Consider the following 22,776-nt stretch of genomic DNA (forward strand, 5'->3'; position numbering starts at 1 on the left):
TAATAGGAACATCTGTACACCTGCTCATTTTTGCAATCATCCAATCAGGCAATCGTGTGGCAGCAGCACAATGCCTAAAATCATGAGGATTTAAATCTCTAGAGTTTAAACAGGATTATGTGTGTGGGGTTGGGGTGGGGGGGGTGGGGGGGTGGGGGGTTGACATTGAGTGAGCAACGGTTCTGTGGGTGGAAACACCTTGTTGAAAAGATATGTCGGAGGAACATTGCCAGACTGGTTCGAGCTGCCAGGAAGGATACAGTAACTCAAATAATCACTCATTACAACCCTGCTGAGCAGAAAAGCATCACAGTATGCACAAAAAACCTTGAGGTGGATGGGCTACAACAGCAGAAGACCACATCAGGTCCACTCCTGTCAGCCAAGAAGAAGCATCTGAGGCTGTTATAGGCACAGACTCACTGAAACTGGACAGTCTTACCTGTCCTGTCTAGGTGAGTCTGTGCCCAAGACAGCCTCAGATTCTTCATCTATTTGAATTACTATAGACTTCCTGTCAGCTTAGACCAGTCTGGCCATTCTCCTCTGATCGCTCTCATCAGCAAGGTGTTTCAGCATACAGACCCTCCACACCATATATATATATATATATATATATATATATATATATATATATATATATATATATATATATATATATATAAATATATATATATATATATATATATATATATATATATATATATATACATACATACACACACACACACACACACACACACACACACATACATATATATATATATATATATATATATATATATATATATATATATTTTTTTTTGCTTTTTGCACCATTCTGTTTAAACTCTAGAGGCTGTTGTGTGTAAAATTCTCAGGAGATCGGCAGTTTCTGAATTACTCAAACCAGCCATCTGGCTCCAATGGTTGCCATGGTTAAAGTCACAGAGATCACACTTTTTCTTCATTTTGATGTTTGATGTGAACATTAAGCGCTTGACTTGGAACTGCTTGATTTGATGCATTGTGCTGCTGCCACATGATTGACTGGTTGGATAACTGCCTAAATGAGCAGGTGTCCAGAGTTTTTCTTAAGTATTATGATGTCCTACATAAGGGAGGATGATTATGGGAGGATGATGAAGTGGGTTTTGTATCTTTTGACACTGTAAGTGTTTGTTCACTTTGCTTTGCATTTGTGAAAAAGGTTTGCTCATGTTTTACTTTTATGTTTGGACTTTTATATTTTTCAGTGGCTGAAACTGGACAGTTATTGATGTTTCTCCATTTTTTTGGAGCTCATTTATTAATAGCAGCCTCTTAAAGGCTCATCTATCATGTTTATTGATTGCAGTGACAGTTATATATATATATATATATATATATATATATATATATATATATATATATATATATATATATATATATATATATATATATATAAAACTGGTATGCCAGAAGTGCACTTTTGAAATTAAATTTGAATTTAAGGAAATATTACAAAAGCAAATAAAAGAAGATTTAAGGAGATTTACTGAGAAATGGGGATGGGCACAAGAAGGGTTATTGATGGGAGCAAGATGGACAGGAAGAGATGAATAGCAGAGTGAGGGAAGCCGAGGAGGACATGAACAGGAATAAAGTGGGATTGGGGAAGACAAATGGCCTGGTGTAATTCCTTTTTCGTTGAATCCGGTGATATGTGAACCATACAGATACATCCAGTTGGTTAATTTTGCTTCATCTAAACTCAGTTTTAATCCTCATCTACTGGCCTCTGTTTAGCAATGTGCATGTACAATTGTCCTACATTTACAGTGAATTTAAAATACTTAGTACATGGTATATTAACTTCATATCAATCATTAAAGAAAATAAGTCTCCTTCATTTATTTGGATTTTGTTGTTGTTGTTGTTGTTGTTTTTTTTATCCAAACAAGACATTAAAGTGACACTTCATTAGTTGCAATAGTTTCGTAAGAGATACTTCACACCAATAAGAGTTCATTTTTGCTTCAGCAAAATTTGCTGCATCCTAATGATTCATTGACAAAACATAATTGTTCACATCTATTTTTCACAGGTATTACAGTTCTGCTATCACTAACAGTCTTCATGTTACTGGTGGCAGAAATTATGCCTGCCACTTCTGACTCCATTCCACTCATAGGTAAGTATGCATAAAAGTACAACAAACCCCTGTATTCATAAACATTGCGTGTGTGTGTGTGTTTTCCATGAACATTTTTGTTCTCCTTACTGAGTTGTGACTCATTCATTTCATCCTCATTTAGAATTCACTTAACTGACACGAAGGTTTTCCTGTATTATGTGCTTGTAAATGTAGGTGGTAATGTTGTATCTCAAAATGTACCACTGGCAGTTCTTTAAAAAACAATAATTAAATTGGCTGGTGTTGTGTTGATGATCAGACCATTTGCTTATCTTTTAAATGTAATTAGATTAATACATTTTGAACAGGAATCAAGTTTTCTTACAAGCAATGATAGGAAAAGAAAAAGAGAGTGTAGAGATAGGCCCTATATCACCTTCCTCTTCGTTTATGGGCCCCTGAAAATTGTTAAGTCATGACTTGCAGAGAGATAAATATAGTGGCTATTGGCTTCTATATATGTGATGGATTATGAATGGCTGGATAACTCGTCCTGGTTTTCTAGGGGGACTCTGTTTTCCTCCCCCAGTCCAAAGACTGGTATGATTGGCATGTCCAAAGTGTCCATAATGTATGAATGTGTATGTGATTGTGCCCTGCAATGGATTGGCACCCTGTCCAGGGTGTACCCCGCCTTGTGCCCCATACTCCCTGGGATAGGCTCCAGGTTTCCCCGTGACCATGAAGGAAGGATAAGTGGTATAGAAGATGGATGGATGGATGGATCTTAGACAAATTCTTAATGCTCATTTTTGTGCTAAAAAGTAATTTTATTAAGAAGTATATAAATCAAACATTAATGCTCTCTCTCTCTGTCTCTCTCTTAGGGCAGTACTTTGCTAGCATAATGATCATCGTTGGGATGTCAGTCATAGCAACTGTGGTTGTGCTACAATATCATCATCATGACCCAAATGGGGGAACCATGCCTAAATGGGTAAATCTATATTATACTTCCCCACAACCACACAATCAAACACACACACACTTGGAGATCTGATATTTTTTTCTTATCATATTGATAATTGTCAGTAAGTTACCCAAATCACAAATAACATATGCACTATATGGCCAAAGTTTTGTGAACACCTGATTATCACAGCCATATGTGGTTCTTCCTGAAACTGTTCGGACAAAATTGGAAGCACACAATTGTCTAGAATGTCTCTGTATGCTGTAGGATTACAGTTTTCCTTCACTTTCCTAAGAGACCCAAACATGATCCAGCATGACAATGCCCCTGTACACAAAGTGAACACCATGAACACATGGTGTGTTAAGTTTGGAGTAGGGATGAACCTTTGGGATGAACTGGAACTGGAGCATCCTCACCCAACTCTTGTGGCTGAATGAACACAAATCCCCATAACCACACTGCAAAATCTAGTGGAAAACTGGAGCTTAAATCTAGCCAATTTACACTACCAAATCCACCAAAAGCCACCAATATTAAGTGAGGCAAATTAGTATCCTGATACGTATATAAAACAACTACAGCAGATGTGTCACAGGCTTAGAATTACACTGGAGAAAATTACTATAATTATTCACAGACACGTAGCCTGTTTACAAAGGAGGTGTCATATTGGCTCAATGCCGTTTCTTCATTATTTAATGTTTGTGTTCGCTAATGACAAGCTCAGCAATTAATCAAATCAATGATAAATCATTTTACTCAATTTTTGAATGGCTGTGTTATGGAGCAGTTGCATTTAAATGTAATGTTATTATAGTTGTCATGTAATTTTATGCATCAGCCATTAATAATTACATTTACATTTGTCCATTTAGCAGACGCTTTTATCCAAAGCGACTTACAAATGAGGAAATACAAGCAAAGCAATATATCAAGCGGAGGACAATACAAGTAGTGCTACCATACAAGATTTATAACTGAGTTCTAGAGAAGACGTAATGCAGCTTATGCATATGTATACAAATACAGTGTCAGCTACTCCTGTTGTCTCTTGTTTATATCAGGACTGGCATTATACTGTAAATCGGTCATTGTGCAAAGAGATTATGGTATGATGGCAAAGGGAAATTAAATCCCTTGAACAATTATGGTGATTAAATTTTAATTAGAGTTTCATGGTCAGTATACTGTATGTCCCCATAATTGCAGTAATGTTGACAAACGTTGAGGTTAGTGTGCGTTAAATAATGCATTTAAACGTTGCAACAAGGGTGCACAATTATTTGACATTTTTTAGGCTTCTATAATATGTACAGTGAGGGAAAAAAGTATTTGATCCCCTGCTGATTTTGTACGTTTGCCCACTGACAAAGAAATTATCAGTCTATAATTTTAATGGTAGTTGTATTTGAACAGTGAGAGACAGAATAACAACAAAAAAATCCAGAAAAACGCATGTCAAAAATATAAATTAATTTTGTATAAGTTTATATAAATTAATTTGCATTTTAATGAGGGAAAAAAGTATTTGACCCCCTCTCAATCAGAAAGATTTCTGGCTCCCAGGTGTCTTTTATACAGGTAACGAGCTGAGATTAGGAGCACACTTATAAAGGGAGTGATCCTAATATCAGTTTGTTACCTGTATAAAAGACACCTGTCCACAGAAGCAATCAATCAATCAGATTCCAAACTCTCCACCATGGCCAAGACCTAAGAGCTCTCCAAGCATGTCAGGGACAAGACTGTAGACCTACACAAGTCTGGAATGGGCTACAAGACCATTGCCAAGCAGCTTGGTGAGAAGGGGACAACAGTTGGTGCGATTATTCGCAAATGGAAGAACCACAAAAGAACTGTCAATCTCCCTCAGCCTGGGGCTCCATGCAAGATCTCACCTCGTGGAGTTGCATTGATCATGAGAACAGTGAGGAATCAGCCCAGAACTACACAGGAGGATCTTGTCAATGATCTCAAGGCAGCTGGGACCATAGTCACCAAGAAAACAATTGGTAACACACTACGCCGTGAAGGACTGAAATCCTGCAGCGCGAGCAAGGTCCGCTGCTCAAGAAAGCACATATACATGCCCGTCTGAAGTTTGCCAATGAACATCTGAATGATTCAGAGGACAACTGGGTGAAAGTGTTGTGGTCAGATGAGACCAAAATGGAGCTCTTTGGCATCAACTCAACTCGCCGTGTTTGGAGGAGGAGGAATGCTGCCTATGACCCTGGAACACCATCCCCACCGTCAAACATGGAGGTGGAAACATTATGCTTTGGGGGTGTTTTTCTGCTAAGGGGACAGGACAACTTCACCGCATCAAAGGGACGATGGACGGGGCCATGTACCGTCAAATCTTGGGTGAAAACCTCCTTCCCTCAGACAGGGCATTGAAAATGGGTCGTGGATGGATATTCCAGCATGACAGTGACCCAAAACACACGGCCAAGGCAACAAAGGAGTGGCTCAAGATGAAGCACATTAAGGTCCTGGAGTGACCTAGGCAGTCTCCAGACCTAAATCCCATAGAAAATCTGTGGAGAGAGCTGAAGGTTCAAGTTGCCAAACGTCAGCCTCGAAACCTTAATGATTTGGAGAAGATCTGCAAAGAGGAGTGGGACAAAACCCCTCCTGAGATGTGTGCAAACCTGGTGGCCAACTACAAGAAACGTCTGTGCTCTGTGATTGCCAACAAGGGTTTTTAAACCAAGTACTAAGTCATGTTTTGCAGAGGGGTCAAATACTTATTTCCCTCATTAAAATGCAAATCAATTTATAACATTTTTGACATGCGTTTTTCTGGATTTTTTTGTTGTTATTCTGTCTCTCACTGTTCAAATAAATCTACCATTAAAGTTATAGACGGATCATTTCTTTGTCAGTGGGCAAACGTGCAAAATCAGCAGGGGATCAAATACTTTTTTCCCTCACTGTACAATGGCAGACAGTGCTGTGGCACAGTGAACAGGTTAATAAATTAGTGAATAAAAAAAAGTATATACCAAGGGGAACTGTACAGAGAATGGAGGATTGGAAATAAACTGTATTAGGTACAGAGCCAAGGTTAGTTTATTTGCCCACATTGTAAGATGGAGTTCACTGAATGTATGAAACTTTTTTCAATTACACATTTTTTTTTCAGTGTATTCCACTGTGAGAGGGAGCTTCCATAAAGAGACTGAGCTTGTATACAATATGCAATATTAACTCCTACTACACATTTAACTGTGTCTAGACTATTTTTATGCCTCTTTTTCTATTTTGAAGCTTCTATGATGACAATTATTTATTTAAAAAGTTTGTTTCTTGATGTGGCAGTATTTTTCTCTACTGGGCACAACAAGACCTTCTTAGCTAAATATATATATGTCATTGTGGTTTATGTCTTTCTCTGGCTAGGATTATGGTACTTATTATTTTTTACAAATAAAATTTTTGTACTGAAATTATACTAAATCTATGTGATACTCATGAAGGCCTGGACGTGGACTAGCCTTTAGCTATCCTAATAGCATTTTAACCCTTTAGATTTGAGGTAAAATGTCACTTCATCTACTCTTTAAGTAATGCAATAAGTAATCTCCTTATATTATTGTCCTTTATTTTGAAAGGAAAAGCATGAAGTAACATAATAGACCAAACATAATAGATTTTAGTCACAAAGCATACAAGAAGACCTTCATGATTCGAGTTCTGTCCTTCAAGTGAAAATTGGTTGGGCAATTGTCATTCACATTTAAAAAAAAAAAAAAGACTCTTTTGGTGGCTTTAGAAAGCTTCATGGGTCTTTCAAACAATTATGTCAGTTGAATTCAATAAGCAAGAAAATATTTCTGAATGTGGAACACTTTGTTTTGAGAATGCACATTTGTTATCTTTAGAGTTTTGATGATGAAATTTCACAAATTTTGAACAAGAATATACTTATAGAGGCCCTACTTTTGTAGGGATACTGTTCATGTACTTTCATGCTCGTACTGAATGAATCATGCTGATAAAATGTTTTCTCATCTAATTCGCCTCAGTGGAGCATTGGAGAGCTTACTTAGTCAGTATGGATAGATATGGAAGAGTACTAATTAGAATGTGGTTCTGTCATAGATGACACTTTAAAAAAAAAAAAAAAAAAGTTGTAAACCTTACAACATTTTATCATAATTTTTTTCATTTGGAATGCCAGCATCCCAATCACTGAGGTCCATGATGAATTCAATGTGGCAAAAATGTTTGTCTCTTACTTTTTTAAGGTCCAGCTGGTTCTTCTCCAGTGGGTGGCCTGGTTTTTGCGCATGAAGCGCCCTGGTGAGTGTGAAGACCCTGAGCGTCCTCCTTGTGCTCCCCATCTACGCCGTTGCTCTTCAGGTTCCCATACTGGCAGCCTTCCCAACACGGTTGATCACCACCAGCACCACCATTTGCCTACCACACTACACCCACTCCACCCCCAGAGCCTTTTGCAAGCAGTAGGCCATGCCAACCACCTGCCCTCACAGGGTAACAGTGCTAACAACAATGGTAACCTGCTCTACACTGGCTTCCCAAGCTTGGACGAGGCCTCGCCGTCTCCACTGTTGGTCGACTCGGCACCAAGGAACAGCATATCAGGTGGTGTCACTCGACCAGGGTCTTCTAGCCCGCCACCTCACTTGCCTTCACATTTCAGCAGTCCTCCCCCTCCACCAACACCAAACCTGGATGCCCCTGGATGCCCCAGTACGGTCTCAGGTGGTGCTGGTGGATGTTCATGCTCAGCAGCCAGTGGCAGTGGAGGAGACCCACAGCTACAGGCTATCCTGGATGAGGTGCGTTACATTGCTGAACGTTTCAGAGCCCAGGACGAAAGCGACAGTGTGGCTGAGCAGTGGAAGTTTGCAGGGGCTGTCATTGACCGCCTCTGCCTTGTGGCCTTCAGTGTCTTTAACATCATCTGCACCATCTCCATCCTCATGTCAGCACCCAACTTTGTTGAAGCTGTTTCCAAGGACTTCATTTGATGAGTCACAAATGAATGTACAATGTAGGAAGATATGTAGATGCAGGAAAGTCTGTCTGTAAACAGGATATATCACATATATCAAAGACCTTTGAGTTGTGGGAAACATAAAGTGTATTAAACAATATGACTCCATAACTTTAAATACTAGACAGACATATGGACAAGAATTGACCTCTTTGTGGAAATAGTATCCAGCTAAACATAATTCACAAAGAGAGAGGGAGACAATGGGAACTAAAATCGCATTCAAAAGAATGTAACATGGTCTTGTCATCGTAGGACAATACAAGATCACTGTGAAGTGTCAAAATATATTTTGAGAATGTGCATGTTTGGGTGTGTTGCAATGAATGAAAAAAACAGAGCTGGTAAGAATGAGCAACAAAAGAGAGGGTGGAGGAGAGGCTCAGGATGTCTATGGAGATGTGTAGGTGGTATTGACTAAAAACAGAAATTTTCAGAAATCTTTAATCGAGAAGAAAATGAGGAGGGTTTCTTTTCCCTACTTCTTTTTGATAGCACACAATGGAGTGGGAAGCCTTTGTACATTCTGCAGCAAAATACAATAAAGCAGTGAATAGATGAATACAGATGTTAGGAGGGAATGGTATGCAGAATGCTCGTTAAACCTACCAAGATTGTGATGGAGGGAGATAGTAAATCATCACTGAGGGAAGAGCAGATGGGAGGACAAAGGCAATGAAAGAGGGCAAGAGTCAAAGAAGAAGAAGCACTGAGACGAAGGATGGGTAGAAAAGCGGTTGGTTATCGATTGTTATTATATATTGGCACTCAGAAAGATGTAGGAACAGTGTAGGAAATCAAAACACTGTTAGGGGAAAAAGTAAGCGAGAGAGAAGATCCTGGCGTAGCTGGAGGCCCATTGTGGGAGAGACGTAAAATAGAACATCTCACATCTTGAAACACAGCACACAGATGCAACTTCATTCAAAGAAAACAAAATAACAGACTAGACTTCGAGTCAATACAGAGAAGAGAGATTGATAGCACTGAGACAAAGAGATAGATCACTGGAATGATTCCCTTGAGAGACACTGAGAAATGGCACACAGGCACTAAAGACACTTTTACAATCTTCAAGATATTTTATTCCCCATACTCTCAGATGACAGACATCATCAACAAAAGCACTTGCAAAATATTCAAGTCCACCCACCACAATTGATAGGAATTGTAACTACCAAAACTAATTTAGTGGAATTTCAAAAAAATGAAGTGAAAGATAAGCTACAACCACTAACCCCACCCATTACCCTCTTCTTAACCATTAGGAACATTTCATGCTATTTGATGTTCTAAAGAAAAAACCATGAGAACAGCTTGTCAGTTCAGTAACTGCAGAACGACAGTGGCCCCAATGCTGGACAAAATGTAATATCCATCATGCACTGTAGCTGCTGTATGGCTGAAAGCAGTGTATTTTAAGCAGCAAGGATTTTCTCAAATGCATTAATGCAGCAACCATGAGCAGGAATCAGGAAGTTTCTTAGCACCAAGCTGAACATTTTTAAATATTTTAAGTTAAGATATTTTCTACTATTTTCTACTGTTTCCTTGCAGTTCCCATGCATACACTTTTTAAACTTTAACATTTACTGGTCATTAGGGCTGGGCAATATATCAATATAACATCGTTTTCGTGATTAATGATTACACGATACACTTTTCTGAGATATGGTTGGTATGGTCATGTATTTTTTTTGTTGACATTTTTATTAATTACAAATTAAATAGTACTGAATGGATGATTTGATATCATTTTTAAAAATGGTCTTTGTCTTTGTAAGCATTTAAAAGTACTGTCAAACTCAGTTGAATTGTTTTTTATTTATTTCACTTCTGTTTTGCAGACAGTTTGTTAGCTAAATTTTATATTGTGATATTTTTTGGTCATATTGCCCAGCCCTACTGGTTGTTATATTGACACAATTTTGTGGCACTTTCAGTGGCACTTATTCATCAAAGTTATAATGAAAAAATGAGTGACAATTTGAGAATTTTTAACAACATGATTTATAGCTTTTTATGATTCATGTTCATGATTAAATCATATCTTTAGAATAATAATAATAATAACACAACCCCAATTCCAAAAAAAGTTGGGACAGTATGGAAAATGCTAATAAAAACAAACTGGAGTGATTTGTAAATGTACGTTGACTTGTATTTAAACAAAAAACGTGTAAAGACAAGGTATTTGATGTTTTATCTAATCAACTGCGTACTCTTTTTTGAAGCTAAACATTTATTTAGAAATTGATGCATACACCACGTTCCAAAAAAAGTTGGGACATTGGTCATTTAGGACTAATAGCAATGTGACAAGTTGAAATAAGAAGGTGTTGGGAAACAGGTGAGGCATAGTATATAAGGAGCCTCCGAAAAAGGCCTAGTCCCTCAAGGATGGTCAATCACTTATCCTACCACACTATGCAAAGCAGAAGCCATACATCAACACTGTCCAGAAGCGCAGCCGACTTCTCTGGGCTCGGTCTCATCTGAGATGGACAGTAGCACAGTGTAATTGTGTTTTGTGGTCCAAAGGGTCAACATAAACAACTGGTGTCTTCAGTGTCCAAATGCTTAATAAGTGTTAAGAGAAAAAGTGATGTTACACAGTGGTAAACAGTTGACTGTCCCAACTTTTTTGGAGTATGTTGAGTGTATCCATCCATCCATTTTCTGTACTGCTTATCCTTACTGGGTCGCAAGGAACCCAGAGTCTATCCCAGGGTTCATGAGGCACAAGGAGGGGGACACCCTGGGCAGGATGCCAGTCCATCGCAGGGCACAATCTCCCATACATTCACACACCCATTCATACACTATGGACACATTTTGGACATACCAGTCATCCTACTGTGCATGTCTTTGGACTGTGGAGGAAACCGGAGTACCCGGAGGAAACCCCCGAAGCGGAGTTTGCATATTGTGCAGCGTTTGCATGTTCTCTCCGTGCTTCGGGGGTTTCCTCCGGGTATTCCAAAGACATAACAATTTTTTATCTGTCACACTCTTTGTGTGCTAATTTGAGTCTTTGTAAGCAAAGAGTTGGAGATTTAAAGGTTATAAAGTGTAACACTACAAGAATATTACATTTGGAGAATGTAAAATGCCACAGTATTAGGATATCAGTGAAGGATCTGATTCTAATAGCAATGAATTTATTTCATTTGGTGAAACAACACTAAACACTAATCTGACATGTTTAGTCTTTGTCTTTCTTGAGATATTAAGACTTTATTCTGAGAATCCCGTAGCGTTCACTTTTAATAGTTGATTGACATTCATTTCAAAGTATAATAAGACATTGAGCAGTCTGTACAACATTCTCAAATCTACTCCCATTTATACACAACTCTGATGAATAAAAGCCACTGAGAGTCATTCAGCCATCATTTATCACTGAAGCTCCTGTTGTTTCAGACTTGTATTTGAACTGTTTCCATTTAACCAAAATCTAACCGGAAACAGTGTGGAAAAAGTGTTCACTCACACAAAATGTTTGAACATTTATAGGGATGCTAGAAAGAGCTAGATTGGTAGCAGGAAATGGAGCTAGGAAAGCAGCGCAGAAAGGACATTCTCATATTACAGTAAGCACAAATTGATATTGTCATGCTGTCTGAGTCATCTGAACAGATTGGATGGACATGGTCAATAAGCATAAAAGAACCAAGTTTGCAGACTGTAGTAAGGACTGGGGTGGACTGTATGTGCCTACTGAATTAGGCTGTAGAAGGTTTATAGCTCACCACTTACATTAGAAGACCTGTAATCTATTGAGCACTAGAACACATACAGGAAATGACATCAGAACTGAAAGGGCAAATAGGTAGTTGCTTAGGAGTGGGTTGTGGAGGCAATCAGGCTGGAGTCTAAATTGTACACCTAAATTGTTTGAGGTGAAAGACCTCCAATGACATCAGAAAACATTAATGATAAGATGGACAAAGATTTAACAGTCTATTATATGACTAATTTTATCTTGCTTTTCCAGTAACTTTCATATAACTATGAGTAGACTGATGACAGCTGGACAGTACTAAAACATTCAACCAGAAACCAGATGATTTATAGAATGACAATTATTTTTAGCTAGGGAGCCAAAAGGTTTGGCATGTAGAAGAGGTAGAGCACCAGTACTACATCATAAATAACTGTACCAAAAATGGGCAGTTAACTGAAATTACTTACATAAGCAAACAAAAACAATTATGATTTTAAAAATTGAGCATGGCAGACAGGGCCAGAGTTGGGTATAACGCATTACATAGAAACACGTTACTGTAATCTAATTACTTTTTCTGATAAAGCAATGTAACACATTACATTTTAAATTTATGTAATTTGATTACAGTTATTGATATCAATACATTTACGTTACTTACATTACAAATTTATTGTTAAGAAAACAATATTAAGTAAAATGCATTTTTAAAATAAATCACGTTTTGCCCCGAAGATTTTTTCTTTAACCCCGAATAATTCTCCACTGGGAGCAGTTTGTCACTATGTAACTGAATGTCAGTAATAGAGGAGGGTGGTGTTTTATATTTTATATCTTCAGTGAATGGAGGTGAGACCAATCAGACAGGGTTTACAGGAAAATACATGGAAACATGTATCATGTCTTATTGGCTGACAGGTCTCAATTCTGCCAAACACTAGCTCACACAGTGAGTGTGAGGAAAAATGGATATACAGAGATTTTATCAAAGCCAGTAAACGAGTTGAAATTAAAACAGTAACATCATCTGATGCTGAGCAGAAAAACAAGGTGTGTAAATGTCTATATGAGTTCCAGTTTATGTGAACATGACATAAGCAGAGCATAAGGAAATATAATGTACTTTACATGGCTCTGTAGCAGCTAAACTCAGACAATGATAGCTTAATTGTGCTTCCCCGTGGCCAGCAACTCCAAGCTAGCCTAGTTAATAAAGTTTTATATTTCATCAGTCTGGTAGTCCTACAAACACCCGTGACAACACCCGAGACAAGTTTTATTATAAATACAACCTTTTCTGATCATGTCATACGTTGATGCACGCTAAAATTACTGGAAGAACTATGAGTTTCACTTTGTAGTGTATTTTTGTAGGTTTAAGTGTAAAGTAACGTGAAAGTAAAATAATTAGTAATCTGATTACTTTTTACATGCAGTAATCAGTAATGTAATCAGATTACAATTTGAAAGTAGAAATTCTTAATCTGTAGTGCATTACATTGTTTTGAGTAATTTACCCAACACTGGACAGGGCCCAGGAGTAGACTGTATTAATTACTGAGCTGTGCAGGTTAATCAAACAACTGATTCAGCAGAAGTGCAGTAGGCGCCATCGTTTGGAAGAGAGTAAGTTTTTCCCAACAGCACTGACTCAGATGACTCAATAAATTTTCATGATCATGCCCGTGCTCTTTGTGAATGTGTATGTGTGTATGCTTCCCTGTGATGGACTGGCATCCCATCTGGTGTGAATTCTCCTGTCTTGCACCTAGTGTTCCTGGGATGGTTACTGAAAATGGATAAATGAATGAATTTTGTATTCTGTACAAAGACTGGATGAAGGTAAATTGATGACAAAATCATGAATATCTCACTCCCGCTGTCATACCTGCAACTCATTGCATGTACATAATTCAAATCTGAATATGGCTCAGTATTTGCAAAATCTGACTTTGTGGGATTTACCTGGCTGATTATCAGAGACACAATGCTTCTCTGCCACTTTCAGTAAAATTTCTATTATACACATTGTTATTCTTAATGGTCAACAATAATTAATATTCATTCTCTCTCTTGTGCACAGGCACAGACGCGCACACACACACACACACACACACACACACACACACACACACACACACACACATGCACAATCTTTAAACTTGCGTTTCCCATCAAGGCACCACTGTTGCCAGAAGTCATGATCAGCAGCAGCATTCTCCAGGATGCTTAATAACATTCCCCAGCCAGTTGTATGATTCCGATTTCAATACATTTGCAGTCTTTGCAAGTATTTCAGTACATAATTATGCCACAAGACTCCCAAGATGCACTGAAGGTCTGGCACTGACAAAAGGTGGCTGATGCTTCTATGAGCCAGTGTTCGATTTCAAGGTCAACGCTGCAGTTCTCAGTTAGGATGCTGCCCAGATACTGGAATGATGGAACAACTTTGAGTATGTCACAATTGATGGTGAAGAGCGGCAGGGTGATTGGAGTTTTTAGTAGCTCCAGACTTGAGAAGCAAATCTCACAGAAGCTCAGTGTCAAAGGCCTTGGAGAGGTTGACAAAGGCTATAAACAGATTTTTGATGTTCTCAGCACTTTTGTTGCCACATACATATACACAGCACAGACACACTCCATTTCCTGACTATTAAATAAAGTATTCTTTTTTAATACACTGTGCGTTGCAGTCTATCATTTCATGACTGGCTTGGCATTATTAAATGGGAAAACAAGGGTCAGAATGAATGAGAGTAGGATGGAGTAAAGGGTGAGGCAGAGAGGAAAGACGAGCTGAGAAATGCTGATGTGTGGTCTTAGCTGGATGGGCTTTAATTGATGGCTCATTCAGGAAGGAGAGAGAGAAAGAGAAGGGGGGGGATAAGAATAAAGAGAGGAATGAGTTAATGGAGGAGAGAGGGGAAAATCTCTTGGCCTTGGGTGGATTAATGGGGGAAAGAACTGGACTGCTTTAAAAAGACACAAAGATACTGCAGACTACAACTGATTATGAAATACACCCAATTTACAGCAAGACAGGCATACAGAATTGGAGATCCTAATAAACAAAAACTGTACACATTAGCTGTACACATTGTTGCACTATAGCTGGGAAAGAATTGTCTCTTTAAATATATATTTGTATGAGCATTGTAAGTCATGCTGGCTTGCAGCCCTTAAAATATCTGTGTGAATATGTCTGTACAGTATGCAAAGTATGCATCATTGATTATATCTGTCAAGAGTGTGTGTGTGTGTGTGTGTGTGTGTGTGTGTGTGTGTGTGTGTGTGTGTGTGTGTGTGTGTGTGTGTGTTCAGCAGATAAAACTAAGACCTGTGCCATACAGTTATACCCATTTTACAATGGTCACTCCAAAGAAAATCTGAGAAAGAGAGAGAGAGATCCCACAGCGTCTTCAGTCTTGCATCAAATGCCCCTTAATTGCTTTTACATTACCCTTGACACTCTTTTGAATCTACCCTTATCAAAAAGCCCTGAGATTGACCAAGCATCTAAAATTCCCTAAATTCAGATGTCTTCAGCAAAGTCAAAACAACTTCCTCCATACCACCTCTTATCTGCTGCTGAGAACAAAGCAATGGAGGAATAAATCACTGAAGCCTTGAAACAGGGACACAGCAACCATCAGTCTCAGCCACAGCTGCTGGATACATTTTTTTTTTATTCAGAAAAAAAGGGGGTGGGGGTGTATGAGATGGCTTTTAGCCATATATCGAGTTCAGGGGCTTGAACCAAGTCACTGTAAACTACCACTATTCATTACACTTAAGCAAATAAGAGATTCCAGTATTTTTTCCAAGATCCATGTATTGGGGACAAGTGCAAAACTATGCACAGCATCATCTCTGGCCACTACAAATATAGCATAATAGCCATATATCCCAAACACTAGACTAGCCATGTCCCAAACATTCGTAAACAACGTCCATATGAATATGCTAGGAAAGTTCATAATTTAATTCATCAGCAACATCTTGATTTATTCTCCCACTCTGGAAACTAATGTCCACCATGCTAAGATGGTCCTGTGTAAACCTCTGGAGAACTAGCTGTTTGTCAAAGGAGAAACATTTGAATTTCACTTGCACAGCGTGACTCAAGGATGAAGCTAATGTAAGTGCAATTACTGAAAATCCAGATTCAGGGGCTTTTCAAATGTTTATAGGTTTAGTCGTGGTTCCAGCTCCACTTCTGCCTACAGAATGGCACTTGCCAGTAAGGAACATCCTCTGTCAATTTCCCAATTTCCATGGTTGCACATAGCAGTGGATTTTCTCACCAGTTTGCCCTCTTCTCAGAATATCACCACAGTACTAGTTATTATTGATAAATTTTAAAGTCTTTGAGCCTAACACCCTTATGAATATTATACATAGCAGAAATTGCAGTGTTAATGTTTTAACATGCCTTTATATATTGTGGAATTTCTGAGGAAATAGTGTCTGCCCATAGCCCTATTTCAGAAGTCTGAAAAACGTTTATGGAGAACTTTCAGTAAGTTTAACTTTGTGGTATCACCTCAATCTAATGGCCAAGTTGAACTGTCAAATTAGGCCAATTTCTCAGAACCTTCAGTGAAGACAACCGGAGAGATGCTTTTTCCTGGAATAAATATGCCCAAAATGCCTTGCCATCCAACTGACTTTCCAGTGTGTGCTTGACAATCAACCTTGATAACTGGTTTCACTGTAGTCAGGAGGTCTCAGAGAGCACACACAACAAGCAATCAGACAAACCAAGGAATTTGTCATAGATTGCAGTTTGTCATTATAGAGACACTCCAGTGTATTAGAAAGCTGTCAATAGTATGGCTCTCTATTAAAGATCTTTAGGCAAAACATGGATGCATGAAATTATGCACCAAAACATCGGCCCCTTTATAATCTTGCGTTGGATCAACTTACTCAATCTACAAAGACAATATTGCATAGCCACTTCCTTCCATGTGTTAATGCTCAAGACCTTGATCCCTAGTCTATTGAATGAACCCCAGCTACTTCACCTCCACTTCACCTCAATCTTGAAGGTCAGCCAGCTTATACCACCAAGGAGATCTTGGTAGTATGCATTAAACAGTAGATTGGGTTGGGGTGGGGTACAAACCTGAGGAGAGCTGGGTTCCAGGTCACAATATTCTTGACCATATGCTCATTAGAGTTTCATGGCTGCCCAACCTCCCCACACCATTTCCTAGATGGAGAATGACAGCACATACACAGTCAGTTTCCAGAATGAATTCATCAGGGGGCATTCTGTCATTCATTGCCAGCCTCACTGAAATAATTAAGTGTTTCCCAGTATCCTCAGCATATTCACATAATGACCTGCTTCGATCAATAACACAAAGTCCATTTCCCATGATCCTTAACCAGCTAATGAACTGCAGACCACATCAACTGATTCATCACATGAGTCATATCCCTACTCATAGTCCCATAATTATTAATCATGCATACCTGTCCTGTTCCCACTCTCTTCCCAAAATCTCTTTAAATAACTCTGCTATTCAGTGTGAACTCTCACGCCAGCTTTCTGCCACTGACAATTCCAAGACTTGTTCTGATTGACATTCTGGTTTTGACAAAGTGTGCTGTGTTTGCTGATTGCCTGCCCCACCAGAATTTTACCCAGAGTTTGCCTCACTCACTTAATTGTATGCTTGAATTTTAATAGTTCTTTTAATGCATTTGCCTCCAAACCATCTCCTAACAGATCTGCATGTGCAAGACTAATAAACCATTGGTAGTCATTTTAAAGGATATGGTGCAGATTGTGTATATGTGTGTGTGACAGAGTGTGGGAGTAAATAGATACAGTATGTGTCTGTTAACAGAGTGTGCCTTGAATCAATTGAAACAATCTTTCACTCTCATCCTTTCTCCAATAATAAGTCTCTCTCCCACTTCTCCTTTTAGTTGACAGAGGTAAATGCTCTCTGTCACCGTCCGTCACCCCCACTCCTATTCTCTCTCCCTCTTTCATCTAATATAGAAGTCTGAGACAGTTGATTGAGTTCCAGTCATGGAGAACACACTCCTACCTGCTTAAGTGTGTAAGTGTCTCTAATTTTTAAAGGCACTATCACATCCCCTCAAATCAACCCAACATCTGATTTATTCTGTCATATATAGTACCACCTGAAACACTAAGCTGAACAGCTTTTACAAGGTTTTCTTAAAAGAAGTCCATCTCAGTAAATGGATGGATCCTCCCTACATTGGATTACTGCTGCTAGTAGTTACAATCCTATGCACAAAATGTAGTTCTGCCTTATGTTTCTCTTCTTGAGTAAGAGTGACTTTTTAGTGAAATTTTATACAAATTCCCAACAAAAGCCATGAATTCTACCCCAACCTCACACATTTTCATATGGGAGGTTGTAGAGGGACCACCAATATTTTCACCACCTATTGCTGGTGATCTTTTAATTGCTTCTAGTGTCTCCTTTCTCTGCTCTCAGCTTAGACACTGTAATTGAGAGAGAAAGGGAGAGCAAGAGGGAGAGGAGAAAGATACAGAGCAAAAGAGCATTTGATTGAAACCTGCTCCCTTCTCAGGAAACCGTGGTTAATGCTGATTGAGCTTGTTAAGTTGCCTTCCCTGCACTGCTCAGTTCAAAGTCAGCCATCTGGGAGCCCTTTGGTACACACACATACAGACAGGTTAAAATAAAAGGGGGGGGGGGAAAAACAAACGTACAATGCATCAGTAAGGTGTTGGGCTACCCCAAGAACAATTTGAATGCACTTTGGTATAGGTTTCTGGAACTGTGCATGAGCACCATTCTTTTATGCAAGGTGAAATTGTAATCCTTGAACAGACCACTCCCATTAGTATAGAGATGTTTCATCATAGGGTAACCTTATACTGATTTTTGCAGTGACTCTTGCCCCTAGGGGTACAAGTGGATCCAAATAATGCCAGATAAATGACCAGTCTACAGATCTTCACAAGCACGGCTGCAAACGGAATGTAAATGTGTGGTCATTTATTTCACAGCAATAAGGACCTCCTGACAGAAGACCTTTTCACACTTCTGTGTTACAAATATGGAAGCAGAAGTAGTAGTGTGTCAAAACTTCCAGTTAGATAATGAACAATTTCAGTGACTGCAATTTGCAATCACTGCAGAATCCCTAAATTCACAAATACTGTAATTCAAGCAAACATCTATACTGAGCTTTCACTGATTTTCCACCAATACTTGGAAGAAATAAATGGCTTCGTGCTATTCATTGGGATGGTTCCAGTTCTGCTCAAGGGATCCCCAGACATTCCCAAGCAAACTGTGATATCTCTCCAGCAGGTCCTGGGTCTGTTCCAGGGTCTCTATCCAGTGGTACATTCCTGATTCAGATCTACCGGGAGCCGAACTGGGAGCATCCTTATAAGGTGACCAAGCCACCAAACTAACTTCTCTAAATTCAGAACAGTGTCTCTACTTTTTTCCCGGATTGTCAGACTCCTTATAATGATTATGCCTAACAACCCTGCACAGGAACCTCATTTCCACCACCTGTACTTGTGACCTTATTATTTCAGGCACTACCTACAGCTTGTGACCATAGGGATATACATGACTGGTAAACAGAAAGCATTGTCCACAAACTGAGCTTCTGCTTCACCAAAACAGGCCAATATAGCAACTGTAACACTGCTGCCATTAACGTGATCTATTTATCTCAAGCTGTCTTTTCCCATCAATCATGAATAAGATCCTTAAGTTAAACAAGGGCTCTCTTCTAACCTGAAGAGAACCATGACCTTGGACTGATTTTCCTCCCACTTCACTCTCAGCAGCAAAACGTTGGAGTATGTTTCAGAGGTCCAGTTTGGATAGTGCAAAAAAAAAAAAACAAAAAAACAAAAAGGTTATCTGAGATTTTACTTCCAGCCACACATACTGGACACCTCACCAACCTTGGCTATGGCTTGATATACTGTCCATGAAAACCACAAACAGGACACAAGACAAAACACACCCACAACTGGAACACACTTTGGTCTCCCCTTTTAAAAATAGGGATGACCATCCTAGTTTGCCAGTCCAAGAGCATTGCCCCAGATCTCCATCCAACATTCAAGAAACATGTTAACTACACAGACCCAACTTTCTCTAGCGCCTTCAAGATCTCCTGGCCTAATTTCTTCCAGATAGACTCCAAAACACCAAAGATTTCTGGCAGCACCATCTGAAAAGATGCCATGCCCACTAGGTTAAGGTGCCAAGACAGGCACCGACTGCCTTCTGGTCACCTTTTGCAGCTGCCTCTATGACTGAGGATTTGAAAATAGGCCATTCTGTCTCAGTATTCCCAACCAAACTTGGGAAAAAGTGTTTCAGTTACATTTTTTTTTCTAAAAAATGATCTGCAATGCAGATGCACCCTCACTGATGCTGTAGAGATGACAGTGGACAATGTTGTAAGTTTTGAATGCTAATCAGAAAAAAAATTGCACATTTGAATTATACTAGAATCACCCAAGCTTGATTACTGACAGACTTGTTGAATCAAAACATCACTTAAATAGAACATGGTCAAATAGTGCCATTGTGTAACCAGGAAAATTCATTACAGTTTTTACATGAAGTTTGTTTTCTGGCAACCCCCCCTCCCCACCCCCAAAAAGAAAAAAAAAAGAAAAAAATACAAAAGACAAAGACACACACACACATGCGCACACACACACACACACACACACACACACACACACACACACACACACACACACACACACACACAAAATACAATAACAAATAAAACACAACTTATATCTATTGGACATCCATACTTGTTTGATACTGTTGGTAAAACTATTACCAACATTTTCAACTCTATTAACTTTGATTTGGAGCATATAGATTGATTTGAAACACTTTCAATTTTTACCAAATAAATTTATGTAAATCTTATGCTCCCATGTTCTTCATTACATGAGTGTTAAAGCCAAAATAGATGTGTAACATCAACGCAATTACTCAGAGCAAAATAATAGGGTTAATAAACCTCACTGTAATCAGTCAGGGATAACATGTGCCTAGTGACCTGGGGCATGATCATGCTTTTGAATCAACTGAATTGTGAATAAATAAACAAACAAACAAATAAATAAATAAATAAAGTGTAAATAAACTGTAATCATTAACAAATGGACTGTGGTTTAAGATGTTGTTCAGTGAATATTAATGGCCTTTCTAAAATTAGTTGCTTTTTCAAATTCTCAACATTTCATCCCTATATGCAAAAGGAGCCTGAATTCGTCCGACCAGGAAACATGGTTCTACTCCTAAACAGTCCACCTTTTAATGCTCCTGTATTTGTGGAGGCTTGCTTTCTTCACTAAAAACATTGATACCTAACATGGTCTTAAGTTACTATAGACCATTACATTGTCCCAAAATGGGGCTTTCTACAATGACCTTTTGCACACCAGTGTTGAATATGGTTATAATTCTCTTGGTTGAAAGTCAAGTGACTTTATTGTCATTTAAACCATATACAGCTGGTACAGTACATAGTGAAACGAAACAATTTTCCTCCAAGACCATGGCGCTACATAAAACAACAGAGAACTAAATAAGGCCTACACATTTCTACATAAAGAGCACATGCAAATGTGTGCAAACAACACAAAACAGTACAATAACTACTAAAACAATAACTACAAAAACAACAGGCACAGTAAGAGACATTGTAGCACCGACGAGTACACAGTACTAGTGCGGAATAGTGTAGTATAGTGTAGTATACTGTAGCTTAAAGGAAAACTCCACCCTGAAACACACTAAATGTGTTTATATTTAAATATTTGTGTTGTGCTTTGGTGGTAATTTTTTTGATTGATGGTGTAAGCTTATGTAATGTTATGTTATTGCTGTTATCAGAGTTGGGTGTAACGTGTTACAGTAATCTAATTACTTTTTTGAATAAAGCAGTAATATAACACATTACATTTTAAATTTATGTAATTTGATTACAGTTACTGATGTCAACAAAATTACATTACTTGCATTACAAATTTATTGTTAAGAAAACAGTAGTAAGTAGGATGCATTTTCAAAATAAATCACGTTTTGCCCCGAATATTTTTTCTTTAGCCCCGAATAATTTTCCACTGGGAGCAGTTTGTCACTATATAACTGAACGTCAGTAATAGAAGAGGGTGGTGTTGTAATTTTATATCTTCAGTGAATGGAGGCGAGATCAATCAGACAGGGTTGACAGGAAAATACATGGAAATACTCGTGTATTATTGGCTGACAGTCTGTCAATTCTGCCAAACACTAGCTCACATTCAGTGTAAGGAAAAATGAATATACGGCAATTATTATTATTTTTTTTAATCAGTAAATAAGTTGAAAATTAAACAGTAACATCCTCTGATGCTGAGCAGGAAAACAAGGTGTGTAAATATCTATATGAGTTCCAGTTTATGTGAACATAATATAAGAAGAGCATAAGGAAAGATAATGTACATTACATGGCTCTGTAGCAGCTAAACCCATACACTGATAGCTTAGCTTTGCTTCCCCTTGGCTAGCGACACCAAACAAGCCTAGTTTGAAAAGTTTTATATTTTATCAGTCTGGTAGTTCTACAAACAGTGACAAAACCCGAGGCAAGTGTTATGTTAAATCCATCATTTTCTGATCACATCATACACAGATGCATGCTAAAATTACTGAAAGAACTGAGTTTCACTTTATAGTGTATTTTTGTAGGTTGGATAGGTTTTGAAAGTAACGTGAAAGCAAAGTAATTAGTAATCTGATTACTTTTTACATGCAGTAATCAGTAATGTAATTGCAGATTACAATTCTAAAATAGTAATTAGTAATCTGCAGTGGATTACTTTTTTTGAACAATTTACCAAACATTGGCTGTTATTTGGATTATAATATCATAAAATCACAAAATGTGGT

General features: G+C 38.4%; 1 protein-coding gene across 3 annotated transcripts in view; it reads left to right on the forward strand.

Annotated features, from left to right (window-relative positions):
- Nucleotides 1-8,400, forward strand: part of chrna11 (cholinergic receptor, nicotinic, alpha 11) — a 48,976-nt gene extending 40,576 nt beyond the window's left edge. For all 3 annotated transcript variants that reach the window (XM_017482410.3, XM_053684238.1, XM_047159124.2), the window contains 3 exons: nucleotides 2,066-2,152; nucleotides 2,983-3,092; nucleotides 7,325-8,400. In XM_017482410.3, coding sequence (XP_017337899.2) covers nucleotides 2,066-2,152; nucleotides 2,983-3,092; nucleotides 7,325-8,071 — 944 coding nt within the window. In that variant the 3' untranslated portion in view covers nucleotides 8,072-8,400. The remainder of the gene's footprint in view (nucleotides 1-2,065; nucleotides 2,153-2,982; nucleotides 3,093-7,324) is intronic.
- Nucleotides 8,401-22,776: the final 14,376 nt, after the last annotated feature.

Source organism: Ictalurus punctatus, chromosome 12 (genome assembly GCF_001660625.3).
Source record: "Ictalurus punctatus breed USDA103 chromosome 12, Coco_2.0, whole genome shotgun sequence".
Taxonomy (NCBI): Eukaryota; Metazoa; Chordata; class Actinopteri; order Siluriformes; family Ictaluridae; genus Ictalurus; species Ictalurus punctatus.